The sequence below is a fragment of the Platalea leucorodia genome (genome assembly GCF_965183815.1).
Source record: "Platalea leucorodia genome assembly, chromosome: 11".
NCBI lineage: Eukaryota > Metazoa > Chordata > Aves > Pelecaniformes > Threskiornithidae > Platalea > Platalea leucorodia.
The window spans coordinates 20559627-20575419 of record NC_138833.1 but is presented as its reverse complement, the minus strand read 5'-3'; the positions used below and the strand labels follow the sequence as shown (position 1 = coordinate 20575419).

Sequence of the window (15793 nt, the reverse complement as noted above, 5' to 3'; positions counted from 1 at the left end):
CTCCAGAGCAGAGGGACCATATGCAAACTGCCTGCTGGCAGTGGTGACAGCCTGTGCTAACCCCTGCCAGCCCCACAAATTATCTGAGAGAGTCCCTGTGGAGCAGAGCCAAACCTGTGCCAGGGCCTGCGCTAGAGAATGAGCACTACAGACGATGGATTTCAACGCCTGCGCACGCTCCCCGGTCCTGGTTCACTCACCAGGATGGGCACAGCCTGCGTGTCAGGCAGGTATCGTGATTTTTCCTTCACCGGCTGTGAACTCAATTGTGGGGGCTTCACTCCGTTGTCAGCACAAAACAAGATGGGACTTGCATGGGCTGCCCTAAGCTTTCCTCTCCAGAACAGCAATGACCTGACCATGCGGAGGTCTCACCAGGATGGTCTAATTTTGGGGAAGATGACTGAAGAGGCTGAGGATCGGCTCTGGGAGTATTTCACAGGACAAACTATTTTCTCCCAATTTCATACAAAGTTCTTCTATTCATGTAACAACCTGATTTTGACAGTTTGTGTCAGAAAAAAAATCAGTGTTTCATGGAAAATCAGCCCTGTAATTACAGATATACCCACGGTGCCTCAAATGTGTGTAAGGGCCTAAAGTTACCTGTGTGTTTACATATACATATATAATATGTGCATGTTTAAAATACATAATATATAGCATAAAGTAGATAATATACCAAACCCTCATCTTGCCTAATTGACCTTTAGGAAGACTAGGGGAGAAAATTTCCGGAGACACTCACATAGCGTATGAAATCTATGCCCCACTGAAAGCCACCAAGTCAGATTTTCCAAACTATTTCAGTGTCTAAAGATGCTGACAGACACCTACTGCGATTCCGCAAAAGTATCCAGGCAAAGCATATACTGAATTCATCTCAAGTCCACCAAGACTCAGATAGCACCAACGAAAACTAGTTGTGAAGATTTCTCTGAATACCTACAGCAGAATTGCTTAGATGCTTTTGAAAATTTAACCCAGAATAATTAAGTGGAATAGTTATAATGGAATTTAAAATCTTAAAATAATGGCATTTGAAAGATAGTTTGGATAGGAGACAGAGAGTCTCAACCCAAATATAGAGGCAGCACGCAGCAATAAATATTACCCTATTTAAATATGGAGTTAAGAAAAATATGGACTACAAAATAAAAGCAAGGAAAACATTTTGTTGGGCATATTTGAGAGAAATAACTTGCAAGTAAAAATGACAGTTAACCCTTAAAGCTGGCATCCAACCTCAACTAGGTTATGATAAAATACAAGGGCACATCATACTTCACTTCTCTTGTTGGGTTCAGTTTTAACAATTTTCTGCAAGCGAGCAAGATCAGATGGTCTGAAGTTGCCAGTGCTGGATAGTAAGGCAGCAAGATCCCCAATTCTGCTCTGAGTACAGTAACAGCGCCTAAACATAATGGATTAACAGCATGTTCAGTGACTGTTGGAAAACAAGCAATATTATTTACAACCATAATGAGGCTCAGCAAACATCCAGCTAAATAGAAGAAGGAAATAATTCTCACTTCACTAGAACACTTAGCACAATGGGGCGTGCAGATTGACTTCTAATTTGCTTCATATTTAGCAAATCAGGGAAACGCAAGCTTGGGGAAACAATGCCTAGTCTGAGCACGGATGTCATCATCGCATCCCTTCCGAAGCTAACTCCCAAGACAAGACATGTTACACATGGCAGCTGAATTTACTTTAAAATGCAAGACTGGTCTCCTACCAGCCATCAGTCTGCTGCCCTGAAGAAAAGAATGAGAGAGTGAAGATCTGGGGATGACTTTTTTCACAGATGTAATTAGGGTACACTTGTGATCTTTGCAATACACCACTCCAGGTCACCCCTGTACTCATGTGAACTGCCAGGCACAGGCTCACGCCGCTGTTACACACACCAGTTATAACAGCCCGTGCTAAATTCCTAGACCCTTTCTATAAAATACCAAGGTAGTCTTATTCCTCCATGCACACCGAATGCCCGCTGACCAGAAGCTCTAAATGACCCGTTTGACCATTCCGCAATTTTCAGTGAATGGTGCTGTAGTAAGAGCGAGCAACGTTAATAAAATTTAACAAAGATCATCCTTCCCTCCATGACTCTATTATGAGAGAGAAAATGGCTGACGTACCCCATGGCGATGTTCATAGTAAGTCAAATTGGATTTGGTTAAGACAAAGAAGCGCACTTTAAAGTTGGAGGGTGAAGTCCTTCTCTTCTGCTGGGATTTTTTGATCAGCAGTTCCTCCAGGAGCACACAGTTATTCATGGCTGAGCCAAAAATGGTCTTCTCCCAGGACATGGGATGTCTGCCCTATGCACTGAGTACCCGTCCAAGAAAGAGGCACGAGAAGGAAGACAGTTAATTTAAAAAAAAAGAAAAAAAAAGGTGTTCAAAAGGCAGCGTAGGTGCTTTGAGCTTTATCTTCCCATCTACAGCAAAGCTTCCTTTCTGTCAAACCATAACCACATCCTCTCTGAAGTCATAAAACGAACAGCACATGTTGAAATATACGCTAAGGTAAATGTTGTGGAAAAAATAACACTTGAGGGACATTCAGTAGATGTGAGTCAATGATTAAGGATTAATTAAAAAGAGGTGTGGCATGATTAAGCATCTGTCTCCTATTCGCCCTTTTAGTAAATACAGTTATAAATGCATGCACTGAACATGGATGTAGAGGATGAGTGTCTCTCCTGTCCTTTTAGAAGTAGGTCATGCACCCATATTTCTTTTTTGGAGGAATGGTGCCTTCCCATTTAGAGTATTTAACAGCTGACCGTGTGTCTCAGAGATTTCATACAGCTTACTTGGAGGAAGTTTCCCACATAACATGAAAGTTCCTACTATGCAAGCAAAGAAAATTATATCCAGGATAAACTTGTATAAGGAATGATAAATATTTGTAGGCGTTAGATGTTTAAACTGAAAACAGATGGTTACAATAACGGATAACTAATTAATTAGCATCGGTTACTATTTACTGATTACTGGCTGCTTCAGGTGCAGTCTAATGAGTCTGTGGCGGGATGGCGCAGGAGGCACAGGCCATACGTGCCCTCCTCGCATGCAATCAAGACCAGGGTAATCAGCAGCGAAGCGAGCACAAACATCAAACCAAGCACAACTGGTTTCCTCGGGGCTTCAGGGCACCGTTCAGGGCAGCCTGCAGCAGGCTAAATAAAGAAATATAAAAGAAATATAAAAAAAATTAATATGTACCTAAATTTTGCTCTCAGTGCAAAAACACTGTTATATTTTGAAATAAATGCAATTTATTTTTCTCTGCTCTTCCATTTTTAATATTTTGTTTATTTTTTATTAGTGATGTGTAAGTGTATCGCTGATGCTGTTGAGGATTGGAGAGATGGAGACTGGTGGAATGTGGGGAAACACCAAGATAAGTATTTTCATTAATTAGGTATTTCTGAAAATTATTTCAATCTAAATAATTTACCAGTGCTGCCTTTTGGCTTTAGTTCAACATAGCATTAGGATATAAGGAGATAGGTCCCTATTGCTGATATATTTTTAGAGTTGTTTTCAAGCTCCAAGGAAGATACTTGGTTATTTTAAATTCAGTTAATGAGAAAAAAAAAAATCTGAACAAATACCAGAATTGCAAATTCCATTTAAATGAAGACTTGGATTTTGTAGGGCAGTTCATAGACAGACGTGGGAACCATATTTCTCAACAGAATGTATTGGTTATGCCTCCCAAAAAAAAGAGGTGGCATATCCCTTCCTTGCTGCTTTATGTTATATTGTTTAGGCAGCACGTTCCAGGGATCATCAAACGTTTCCTTACCAATTTTGTTCAATGCTAACTGAGAACCTGCATTTGCCATAAAAATACAATTTAAAGATAGCACTTGACATACAGATCTGGAAAAGAATTTGCTAAAGGCAATGCAGTAGCATGGAACAGAAACCAGGACAAACAGAAGCTGTTGTGCAGTTGATCCCTATCTCTCTCTCTCTATCTCTATGTGGTGGTCTTGCCGAAGACGAAACGCAGCACATATTGAAACATTCGTCATGCGCAAGTCTAGCAAAACTATGTTTCGTTTCTTGGCAGAGTGACTGAGTTCCCAGGAACTCTTGTGGTTGAACAAGAAAGATGACACAAGTCTGTGATCTCCTGAAAAATCGTCACTGCTGCCAAGGGGGATTTCATATCTCTTTGTAGACTAGGATCAATACTTGGGCCAAATTTCCCAATTCTTCTACAAAACAGTTTGCCTCATACAATGCATATATATAAAAAATGCAGAGTCTGCTGCGAGTTTTCTAAAATTGTGCTCTGTGTAAACAGCAGCTATTCGGATACTTCCAGAACTTGTTTAGGTGCTTGCACCTCTAAAATATAGGACTGCTTTTGCGTGCACATAACTTTCTTCACGCTTGAGAATTTGCTGGTTTAAATTATGCTGAGAGCCTTTCTTGTAATTAATAAACCAAAATATGGACAGTGGAGTGCCCTGACAAACTGTATGGACTTCACGCTGCTAGCAACAGTGAATCCCCCCAAAAAGGCTGTTGATCTTCAGAGCATTTCGCTTGATTTGTGTCAGTACAGATGAATTTATAACCACAGTTTGTAAGGTCATTGCATCTTTAGCTATGAACATGTATTTAGGACTATGTTTTTCTTTCTAGTCCCTTCTTTGCACTAACTGTAGTGCATTAAGGACTTTCTGAAAAGTCTTTGTAGCTTGGGTCGGGGGGGTTGTGGTCTGTTAGCTGAGATGTACATGTTATCTTCTCAGAAAATTGAATATAAATAGAAATGCAAAGGTGTGACATTGCAGCTCTTCATAAAAGGCAAGGCATACAGGACAGCAAAGAGATGAGATGCCAACATGCAGACCTCTGAGGGGAACGATGCTGCTGGAGATGAGAAGATGTGGGGGGAGAAGAGATTCAGCAAGGGTGGTACGTAGTGGGGGGAGAGCTAAGAAATTCTTTGAATGTAGTGACTGGCAGCTTGATTTCTTCATGAGATAAGGGATGAGTTAGTGGAGGGACACGAAGAGGGGAGCGATTTGATCAAACGTTCTGATAGGGGGCTTGGCAACTGCACTTTATCTGGTGTAAACATGGTATGATGCGATGTGTTGTAGGAGGTCTGACGGGAAGACGCTGCGAGGGTTGAAGCAAGAGAGAAACAAGGAGCAAATGAGATTTGGCTCTGCACGTGGGAGAACTGGACAGGCTGAGCTGCTGTGGAAGAGAAGGTACAGATTTGATACACCACATATAGAAAGACACACATAGTTGTAAGAAAATAATTACAGATAGATAATTACAGCCTGGAGTGATAGAAAATCTGATAGGTATGTTACAACTAGCAGGACTTAGCAGGCGAGATCAGCCATTCTGAGTTTTCCATGGTGAGTTCAAACTGATGATGGGCCAGCTGAGATATTAGACAGGGAAAAAAATAAGAATGACCGTAATGAAGGAAACAAGTCAACACAGCCAGGTTTGGGTGCCACTGATATAAACACAGGAGCTGATTGCAGTGAGAGCTGCTAACTATTTCTGTTTTGCAATACCTTTATGAACTGGTAACTCTTCACTGTTGAACTGGGGAAGAAGGTAGGGACTGACGTACTTTTGTATCCACTCTTGCACAGATCTACCCTTTCATGTTCCTTTTTTGCTTTAATCCCAAACCCCATGTGTAGCAAACACACAAATATTTGAGTGTAGCAAGCCAAAACCAGAACATGAATGCTCTCTAAGTCTAATGAATATATAGCCAGATTGACATGTATATACAAAAACATATGGTCTAAGAATTGTATTTATATTTAATCATACATTTATGAGAGAGTAACCTGCTTATGGGTATTTGAATTTTATTTAATTTCGAAGATCGTGATTTCTTGTCCAATTTTTAAATAAAATTCTTTGTTGCTTTCAAGACGTGAACTGTAGACATAAATCATATGTCATCATCCATCGGGGTGACTAACAGGTTATAACCCTTTTAAACAAAGCCTCAGTCATTTAAGGGCTTCAGGACCCTTCTACAGTAGAGCAGGAGATACATATATATATATATATATGTGTGTATATGTATTGTTAGGTAGAAATACACCACTTGTCTAAGACCAAGTTGGCTGCAGAGCTGGAAGATGTGAGGACCAGTCTGTAGAGCTCGACACACAAACTACATAGCCTTCTTGAAAGGGCTCCTTGGGTGAGCTGGAATATCCCGCTAACACAGGCGTCTCATCTGGAGCCTGACCTTGTATGATGGTGCAGCAATACACTGAACGTATGAGCACACTCCTTTTGTTCAAGGCTTTTGGCACCACTATATATCGCATGGTACAGAAATTCTGTACCCTTAATAGAAAGGATTTAAATGTAATGTCCTAAGTATCTTAAAACCACTGTAAGTCTATCCCTTAAGATGAGGAGACAAAGCCTGACGAATTTTTTAGGTATCCTACATCTTCTCTGCTTAAGTGCTTTCATAAAGCCTGCTACCATGTATCCTTTGACACTTTTCCATCCATACGTAGGAAAATCTGAAATATTTTAAACGTTTCAGATTTAAGTTTGAGCTGCTGTGTGCACTAAATACTCCTCTGTGCTGGGCAAGCTGAGGTTACAGATAGAGTTGTTCTTATCAACTGTGGCCTCAGCGGGTTCCTTTTTTTTTTTTCTTTTAATCACCTTTGTTCTTCCCTTGCTACCTCCTGCAAACTGCTCTATTTCTGCTCTGAAAAATGTTATTTTAGGGATTGGATTTTTTCATAGGGGATTTACCCAGATTATGCAGTTCACACTTCTATTACTGCAGACTGTGGAAATCTCCCCACCCGCACATCCTGCTCTGATACCAATGCTTATGTCCTGAAGGCGGCAGAGAAATTAAAAAAGTTAAATATAGAGAGTTTTTGTTTTTGTGAAAAAAACAGACCGGAAGGCTGCAACTATATCTTCACTCTCACAAAACGACCTGTATACTTCTATCATGTGTGATATTTGGGCCAGGTTTACTGCCTGGGTGCCAGCTCTTCCTTTTCCCCAGCTGTTCAATATGATGATGATTGTTCAACTTCCAAGCTTCCAGAATTCAGCCTATTTAGCTTTTTTAGAGTGTGAGAAACTCTATTTAGGTTACTCAGCTGTCTTGCTTCTTTGGCAGTTCATTATCACCCCAATAAACATGTCTCCAGTAGACCCAAAGAACAAGAGTGAAAGCTGCAGAAAAAGGGAAGAATTAGCCTGGTCTTTACGAGCCAGATGCATCCAGCTTTCCTCTAGGTCTTACAACTGCACCTTTGAATCCGCTCACACTGCTCCCAGTGACCAAGGGAGTTGCTCTTGTAGAACCAGAGCAAGATTCTCCTGTGAACTGTTCGGGAGCCCTGGGAAAGTAGATGCCTTGTTCTGAGCATCTGCTAGGAGGATGTAGTGAATTATCCATGATTTGAATGCCTGAAGCGAATCACTCCCAGGCTTACTGATGTTGGCAGTAACAGAGAGAACATGTTTTATACTGGTGAACTTGCACAGGGTTAAGACAGGCTCCTCCGTGATGAAGGTACAAATAATCCTTTGCTCAGCTGTTCTCTGTAAGGCAAAAATGCAGAAAGGAAAACCCAGTTTCATCGGGTCATACCCAAACTGGGAATTTGTTCCAGACATGTTTTTTGAGACATGTTCATTTACAAGTTAGAATAGACAGTCACCACAGACGTGTGACCGAGTAAAGACCCAGCATTAATGTCTGCTTAATAATCGGGTAGAGGGGTGCTTCAGAAACAACATTAAGACTGTGAGCATAGGAAAGTGTGCTGTCCGATTCTGTCAAAATGTGCCTGGATTTTGAGCCATGTCAATTTATTAATGAGTCATGAGATATCTGTTTCATTGCTAAATAACCATCCATGCTCTGTGCTGAGATTTCAGTCTGTTCAGATACCTGTGGTAATAGGCTGTACAGCAAAAAGCAGTGCAACTGTCATGTGCGTTGAAGATTGGTGTGCCCCAATTTTTACATGACGGGAAGATTAAACTTTGCTACATTAGTAGGCGCACCAATAGGCTGCAGCTGATATTTTAATCTGAGGAGTCAGAAAGAAAAGGCAGCACAGCACTGCACTGCAAATTCATTAATTCCCAAAACCACAGCAGGGGACAGGGAGATGGGAATTAACCACAGCAGATGGAGACATAAAGCTTGCTTTAGTCCCCTTCACCCCCAACAGGCTCCTTTTCCCCTCCTCCCTGGTATATCCTGCAACAAAGCCTATAACAATCACCAAAAAAGGAAATTCCTGAGCTCGTTGCTTAACTCGGCTGTAAGGTGTAACACTCAACCTAAACCCAATGAGAGACTGGAACTGAGTTTCATTTTGGGGTTATTTTTCAGACAGTGCGGGGAAAAAAAACCCACTTTAATTTACTATTTAGAGTGCAATAGCAATCAAAAACGGAAGAAATATGTTCTAGCACAGAAGCGAGCAGCGCTGTTCTAAGACCATGCATGAAAATGGGGTTTGTATTTACTGTGCTTGTACAATGCTTGGATTCAAATTCTGCTAAAATAACTTAGCATGCTGCAATGGCACACACTGTACACACTGCTGCTGAATTAACAGAACTGGAATGCCTGATAATGAAGCATGCCAGTTTGCCTAAAATTGGTTATGAAGAAAAACAAAGTAAACTTAACTAAAGCAATAAATTAAGATGTTGTGTCTTTGAGGCAGAGAAGTGATTCTCCACCTGCTGAAGGGGTGTCCAGGTTCATTCCCACAATTTGGAGAAGCTGTAGTAATTGTGCTGTATTATCAGTGGTGGGCTGCTGGATAGCACCCTTATTTCTATTTATAAAGAGCTGAAATATAGCAAAAAGCAAATTGTCGAGTGCTACACATGGCACTCACCATTGTTCTTAATTTCTCATTTGGAACCACTGTAAACAGAAATGTTAGCAGCTCCCCATAGGCTGGAAAGGGTCATCCATGGGTCTTCTGAGAATCAGCCATGCTACCAAGAATGAGACTGAAACCCTTTTTTTCTTCTTTCATTAGTTGACGTTATATTGCCTGTCTTGGCCACTACACAGTCTGGGAAAACAACTCAAGAAGATCACAGAGATCATGTAAAAAACAAGTGCTTGGCCCCTCACCGTCTTCTACTTTTTGAAGTCACAGCACTTTACACCCTTGCTGCAAAGTTCACTAAGTGCAAGGCAGGAGAGAATCAAGCTCAGCTCCTGTTAAAAGAATGTGAAATCAAAGTCCGGAAAGTCCAATAAAACCAAAGGTGCGTTAGTACCTCCTACTACCTGGGTTTTCTCTGCATCTCTGAAGGCGGTGCTTTTTATTCCTTCCCTGTCTTTCAGGGTATGATGTAACAAGATGATTTGAGACAAACTAAGAGCTTGCTGCCACAGAAACAAGGAGAACCATTCCCCTCCCCATCTCCCCGACCTCCTCCCTTCCTTCTGCCTATGCGCTCTCCTCTCCCAGAAGCTCGCCCTGATGCTCACAGGATAGATAGCACAGTGAGCTGCCTTAACTCACCAGAAGAGCAGAAAATGTAATCCAGAAAAATTACAGTCATGTTTTCTGGGGAGTTTGGAGTTGCATCAGTTTACTTTCTGATCCAATGCCCAACGGTGATAGTACGAACTAGTGAGAAGAAAGGCCTGTACAGCCAGAAATGGGGGGCTGGAGGAGCGGTGAAGGAAGAAAGGAGAGCGGGACCAGGAAAAAAGAGTGGGGGAGGAGGGTGAAGGAATGAGACCTCCCTTTCCAAAGCTGAACACTTTTTAATTGCAGCATGGAAGTGCACCCTTGCCTGTATTTGAAAGCCGTGCTCTCAGTTCCACATTTATGTGCCTTGATAAGATTGGCATCTCCATCCTGGAGTACTTTCGCTTCTTTGAAATTATTATTTGTATGCATTGAAGTAGTACTGAGAAACAACCACCATGTTAAAAAAAAAAAAGAAAACAAGAAAAGATAAGCCATCTCGGATCCCCCTGGCTGATAGTACGTGATTTTCTGCTCCAAGCTGTCTAGATTCTCAACTGACAAGATCACCAGCTGATGAAAGAAGCAATGTGGTAAAGTATTCTGATTTTATGAATGAAGATTAAAGGTCTCTTAAATCTTCCTGCTGATCCCAAAGGACCTTGTGGCTTAATATGGAGAGTGACTGACTGGTTCGTGTCAAACAGCAAGCCTGTGGCATGGGAGACTACCAGGGTCCCAGTTCAATGTCTACACCAAAGCACTCCTTCACTCTGCAGAGACCGTAAGTTCATTCTTTAACTTGTTTTTCTAAGTCTTGATTGTCAAAAAAATTAAAGCATGCGCTATTTATTTTGGAATCAAATGAGCTTTTGTGCTTTCCAGTTTTCTTAAAGGTGGCTCTTACTAACGGATTGTGTACTAGCACAACGCCTACGTTTCAAAGGGATGGTTAGCCCAGGTCCAGGGCCGAAACGCTGAAAACCAAACACAACATGGGCAAACCACCTTATCCTCTTATGTTTCTTCCGCATTGTGTTGCCCACCATGGCTGCCCATTGGGATATTTCTGCACAAAGAATAAGAGCTTTCTGTACCCAGGCTCCTGAGTCTGAGCAAGCCATTCACGCTCCTGGCGTTTCAGTCCGTATGGATGTGTTTCTGAAAAGAACACTAGATTAATTCACATCTAGGGGGCACCACAAAATCCTTAATGTAAGGAGCTTTGCCTCACTTGTTAAGAAGTAATGGCATCGAGGGCAGAAAATGTGGAGACACTGCTTTGGGTATCAGATGGCATCAGATCTGTCAGTCCAGAGACTATTGACAAATACAGATTGTGCCCAGACCAATTTACTGTCAGTTTTCCCTAAATTAAAGTTGTAAGTCATTACCGAACGGCAAGAATACCCTCCTTTGGACAATATGCACAAATTGAGGCCTAGTTACTTAAAAAAAAAAAATCCTCAAGCCTGTATTTGAAAACATAATATAGGCCATATCCATATCTACATATACATGGATAAATACTAAACTATAATCACACTAATGATATCAATCTGTGTGAATATAGAGAAAAGGGCAAACCTTTAGCTCAGACTAAGTAATTAAGAGATATGAGACTAAGAAACAATGTAATAATTAATCAGCAACGTCCTGTAAAATGTGTAAATGCTGCACAGCGCTGCCAGAGAACAACGGCATCGAACTTCCTAATGGGAGAGACTTCTCCAGCCAGGTCCCTGAAGTTCCTTCCTCTGTGACAGACGCTCGCTACATCATCTGTGAACAAATGTCTCAAAGGGGGTCGTTTCCTCCCCAAAATATACTTTGCTTACAAATGAAAATAGATCAGCCTATTTTTGAGCCAGGGTTGCACTCATTGTCAATTGAGTGTTGCTTGGTTTGGAATTTTTAAATGTATTTTCAGATACTCAGTAAAACTTGAGCTGTAATTTTTTTCAGGTTTTCTAGTCGAATGAACCTAACTATTCTGAAGTTGCTTTGCATTGTTTTAGAAACAATTAAGAGGATCCGAAGTAATAATCATTCAACTGAAACTTTTTTTTGGTGAAATGATCAATCTTGAACAGTGAATCTGTAGAGGATACTGCGTGTGCACAGGACGGGTCCCTGTCAGACAAAGGCCGTTGCTGCCACCTGCTGAGGAAGAGAGAAAATGGGACATAAACGGCCAAGCGTCAAAAAGTCCTTTCCTGTTGGCCGTTTCAGGGAGAAATCCCTGCAGGGCGATGCCAGCGAGCCCAGCTCCCCATCACCCGCAAGGTGAAAAACCTAAATCCACCATTTTTTTCTTCAACTCCTCCTAAAACAAAACTGAAAGAAAAACAATGGAGCCCAGCTGTTTGTTACGAGTCTTTATGTACTCGGTGTATTCAGCTGAAGGAACGAGGCAGACGCTTTCCAGGGTGATGCTTTCACTTCGTGACCAGGGGCAACGCCCGCGTTCCTGATGCGCGGAAGCACGACCTACTCTATGAGCACCACAAGCCGTATGATCACATACTATATGATCACTGCGTAATTCAGACGTTAATGTGCAAGAATCGTGTTGGCAGATCCTGATCTAAACGTGTTCCTTCAGAGCAGCCCGTGTTTGCCAGCAGGAGCCTCCAAACACGATTTCGGCCCAGCGGGGAAGCCTCCGAGGGAGACCGCCAGGCCTGCAAACGCCAGGCCGGCGGCTCCCGCCCCACAGGCCTCTGGCCTTGCCGCCTCATGAGCGGCTCCTGGTGAGGGAGGCCCTCACCCCTGGGAGACCCACAACAGCGGTGGGATGCGGCCCCCGCCCCGCGTCCCGCCCCGGGCAGCCGCGCCGAGGGCCCACATCGGAGCGGCACCGCCCGCCACCGCCGCCATGAGGCGCGCCCTGCCCGCCACCCGCGGCACCCGCCCGCCCCGCCCCGCGCGGCTTGGCCCCGCCTTCCGGGGAGCTCCCGCTGCGCTGAGTGGACCAAGCTCCTGATCGGTGCTCGGCAGGGCCAATGAGAGCGTGCCGCCCCGAGGTCGGCGAGCCAATGGAGGGGAAGGGGAGCGGGGCGCCGGCCGGAAGCGGGGCGCTGGCGGCTGCGCTGAGGGCGGCTCGGCGGGCAGGTGAGGGCCGGCGGCTCCCCGCGGCCGCGGGCTCCGAGCGGGGCTGTCCCTTCCGCCGGGGACGTGGTCAGTGGCCGGGGGGGGGGGGGGGGTTGCCGCCGTAGCGCGCCCCCGGCTCCGCTCTCTTCAGCAGCGGCCTGGCGAACCCCGCGGCGGGGCTTGGGCCTTCTCAGAGCCCGGCCTGGCCCGGCCCGGAGCAGAGCAGGCCGCCGCCGCCGGCGGCTGTGGACCCGCGGCCCGAGGCCGCATCCTCCCCTGAAGGCGGTGTTTGCCCGCCGCCGAGCTGGGTGGTTTCTCCTCTTGCGGGGCGTGGTGTTACCGGGGCAGGCCTCGGCTAGGGAAGGGGTCTCCCCTCTCTCCCTGCGGCTGCTCTGCTTACAGGCTGGTCTTGCATGGCTCCAGAAGTGAATGCTTAATGTGCTTCTAATGAAGCTAATTCTACTAAGAGTATACCTTAGTGAAAAGCTAACGGATTTAGTTGGAAGTTTCCTGTATTCTATATATTGAGATGACTTTCTTCTGGTTCATTTTCTCACAGCCAGCTCTCTTATATTGCCTTTGTTTCTATTTGTACGATGAGGTTGTCACACCAATTGTTTAACGAATATTTCTTGGGACACTCCCTAGGTATTTTCGTCTGGCAAAAATGGGTGAACCTCAGCAAGTGAGTGCCCTTCCTCCGCCTCCAATGCAATATATAAAAGAATATACTGATGAAAATATCCGTAAAGGCCTGGCTCCAAAGCCCCCTCCACCTGTGAAAGACAGTTATATGATGTTTGGTAATCAGTTTCAATGCGATGATCTGATTATTCGGCCCTTGGAGAGCCAAGGTATTGAACGGCTACATCCTATGCAGTTTGATCACAAGAAGGAGCTAAGAAAACTTAACATGTCTATCCTGGTCAACTTTTTGGACCTCTTGGATATCTTGATAAGGAGTCCAGGGAGTATAAAGCGAGAAGAGAAACTGGAAGACTTGAAACTGCTTTTTGTTCATGTCCATCATCTTATAAATGAGTATCGCCCTCACCAAGCTAGGGAGACACTGAGAGTCATGATGGAGGTGCAGAAACGTCAGCGTTTGGAAACGGCAGAGCGGTTTCAGAAGCACTTAGAGCGAGTTGTAGAGATGATTCAGAACTGCCTGGCTTCCTTGCCTGATGATCTGCCTCATTCAGAGGGAGGACTGAGGGTGAAAGTAGAAACAATGGATACTGATGATGGCAGCAGCTGTATTGGACAGAGCGAAAAACAGAGAGAGCGTTCCTGTGGCAAGAGAGATCAGGTTTTAGACAAAGATGCAGCTATGTGTAGCATTATTGATGAAATGACATGAAGAAAATGCTTTTTTGTTTTGTTAGCTCGCCATAGTGAGAAGCAGAATGCATGCTGAGGGTATATGTTGTATTTGGTTTTGCTGTTGTACAAGCAGACAAAGCATTTATTGTACACCTGTTGGAGGTTGTGAGTGACTAAGCAGATGAAAATGTTTAGTATTTTGCGAGCTGTGTGTTTATTGGTAGAAACATTTAAGAAAAAGTTTTTTATCACGTGAGGTGGAAGTCACAGATTAAAGTTAGCTTTTTCTGTTGTACTTTCATTTGTCCCTTTGTGCTTTTTTGACTATGCTTAGTTTTTTTTAATTGCTCTGTAGTGTGGAAGCAAGTAAGGGATCTGACTGAGAGGAATTGCAGTTGACAATTCCTCCATTTCAAATAAGTGCTAGTTGTTTACAATTGCAGTGGGTCCATTCAGGTATGCATAATTCAGTATTAAAAATAAAATTAGTGTCAAGTTGCAAAATCTATTCCTTTCTAGCTTTGTAATAATATAACTGTGCTAAAGAGAACCTAAGCATTCCTTTATTACAGATGTAATGTGGTGTAATTTGCTTTATAGAGACACTGTCAGGAATCTCAACAACTAAATGAATTAAAATTAATTGGATTTTAACTTTCTTAGATGTACGCCATAACCAGTCTTGAGCTTACAAAAATACTTTTTTACGCATAAATGCTTAAACTAACTTACGTTTCCTGCATAGTTATTATGCGTGCATGAAGTGAATCATTTTGCAGTGCAGATGCTTTGTATTTGCCTTTTAGGTGGGCTGTGTGCCCAGCTGAGCATTTTCCTCAGGAAGGAGAGTCTGATTGGTTAATTAGCCTTTATACTAATTGAGAACTTCTAAGTTTGAAAGAACCTGCAAGTATTCCATCAAGTGGAAGCTGTATCAACCATATTTAAAGAACATTTGAGTTGGATCAGCCCCCCTAGCAAGAAGAAAAGAGCGATTTGATAGTGAAGAAGTGGCTGCTTTACCCTGCCCCTCCTGTCAGGGAAATCCGTCTTTTTGCCCTGTCGCACCGCAGTATGCCTGTTTCCCAAAGTATGCACAGCCACTAAAAACCGGGTGAACTTGATGGGTGAGGGAACTGACACAAACTCTGTTTTTAACCATGATTTGACAAGCTATGTCTCTGTTTCAATTGATAATTCTGTTGTTTTCAGAAATGTTACTTAAATGGGCAGGCAAAAGTACGTAGCCATTGGGTGGTGGGGATTGAGCTCAGTGCAGATAAAGATGAAATGAACTGAAGTGAGTTTATGACTCGTTGGAGGACATCATCTGCTATTTTAAGTGCACATGACATCATAAGTAACAATAAAGAAGTAGAAACATTTTTTTTAAGAAAAGTATAAATAACAAAGTTAACACTTTTGTCCTTTATTGTCACCACTGTTTCCTTCCTTCTCCCTGGACTAGATCTAAATTATATTGCTTGTAGATAACTGTAGAACAGTTGCAAGTGAGCAGAATTAATCTGGTATATATTTGCAAGTGTTGTTTCATGTGGAAGATATGAAAAAACATTTAGTGCCTCCTGGATAAGAGAGGTCGTGCACTGCAGAACTACAGCTTGTCATGGATGTTTTAACTTCAAAAAGAAGTTAAAAAAAAGAGCTGTCATAGATGCTCAATGGTTTTCTGTTGATTTTTGTCTAACTCTTTATGTTTTTAATAAAATCATAGGCCTGAGTACTACAGTTTCAAAATACTGCACAAGCTGGGTCCTAGCAGCAGCTGACAATGGTAATGAACTTTTTTGTGAAACCATTGAGGTAAATGGGGATCGTGTCATTTAAAAAGTA

At 43.0% G+C, this 15793-nt stretch overlaps 2 protein-coding genes across 3 annotated transcripts in view; one reads left to right on the top strand and one right to left on the bottom strand.

Annotated features, from left to right (window-relative positions):
* Nucleotides 1-2339, bottom strand: part of ITK (IL2 inducible T cell kinase) — a 33248-nt gene extending 30909 nt beyond the window's left edge. Inside the window, exon 1 of the mRNA XM_082324427.1 lies at nucleotides 2148-2339. Coding sequence (XP_082180553.1) covers nucleotides 2148-2318 — 171 coding nt within the window. The 5' untranslated portion in view covers nucleotides 2319-2339. The remainder of the gene's footprint in view (nucleotides 1-2147) is intronic.
* Nucleotides 2340-10253: 7914 nt separating this feature from the next.
* MED7 (mediator complex subunit 7) lies at nucleotides 10254-15793 on the top strand. Of its 2 annotated transcripts, none has more exons than XM_082323930.1 (2): nucleotides 10254-10307; nucleotides 13265-15793. In XM_082323930.1, the coding sequence occupies exons 1-2, from the start codon at nucleotides 10270-10272 to the stop codon at nucleotides 13974-13976; spliced, it is 750 nt and encodes a 249-aa protein (XP_082180056.1). In that variant the 5' UTR covers nucleotides 10254-10269; the 3' UTR covers nucleotides 13977-15793. The 2 variants fall into 2 exon arrangements, with proteins under 2 accessions (XP_082180056.1, XP_082180057.1); XM_082323931.1 differs by lacking the exon at nucleotides 10254-10307 and adding an exon at nucleotides 12584-12637.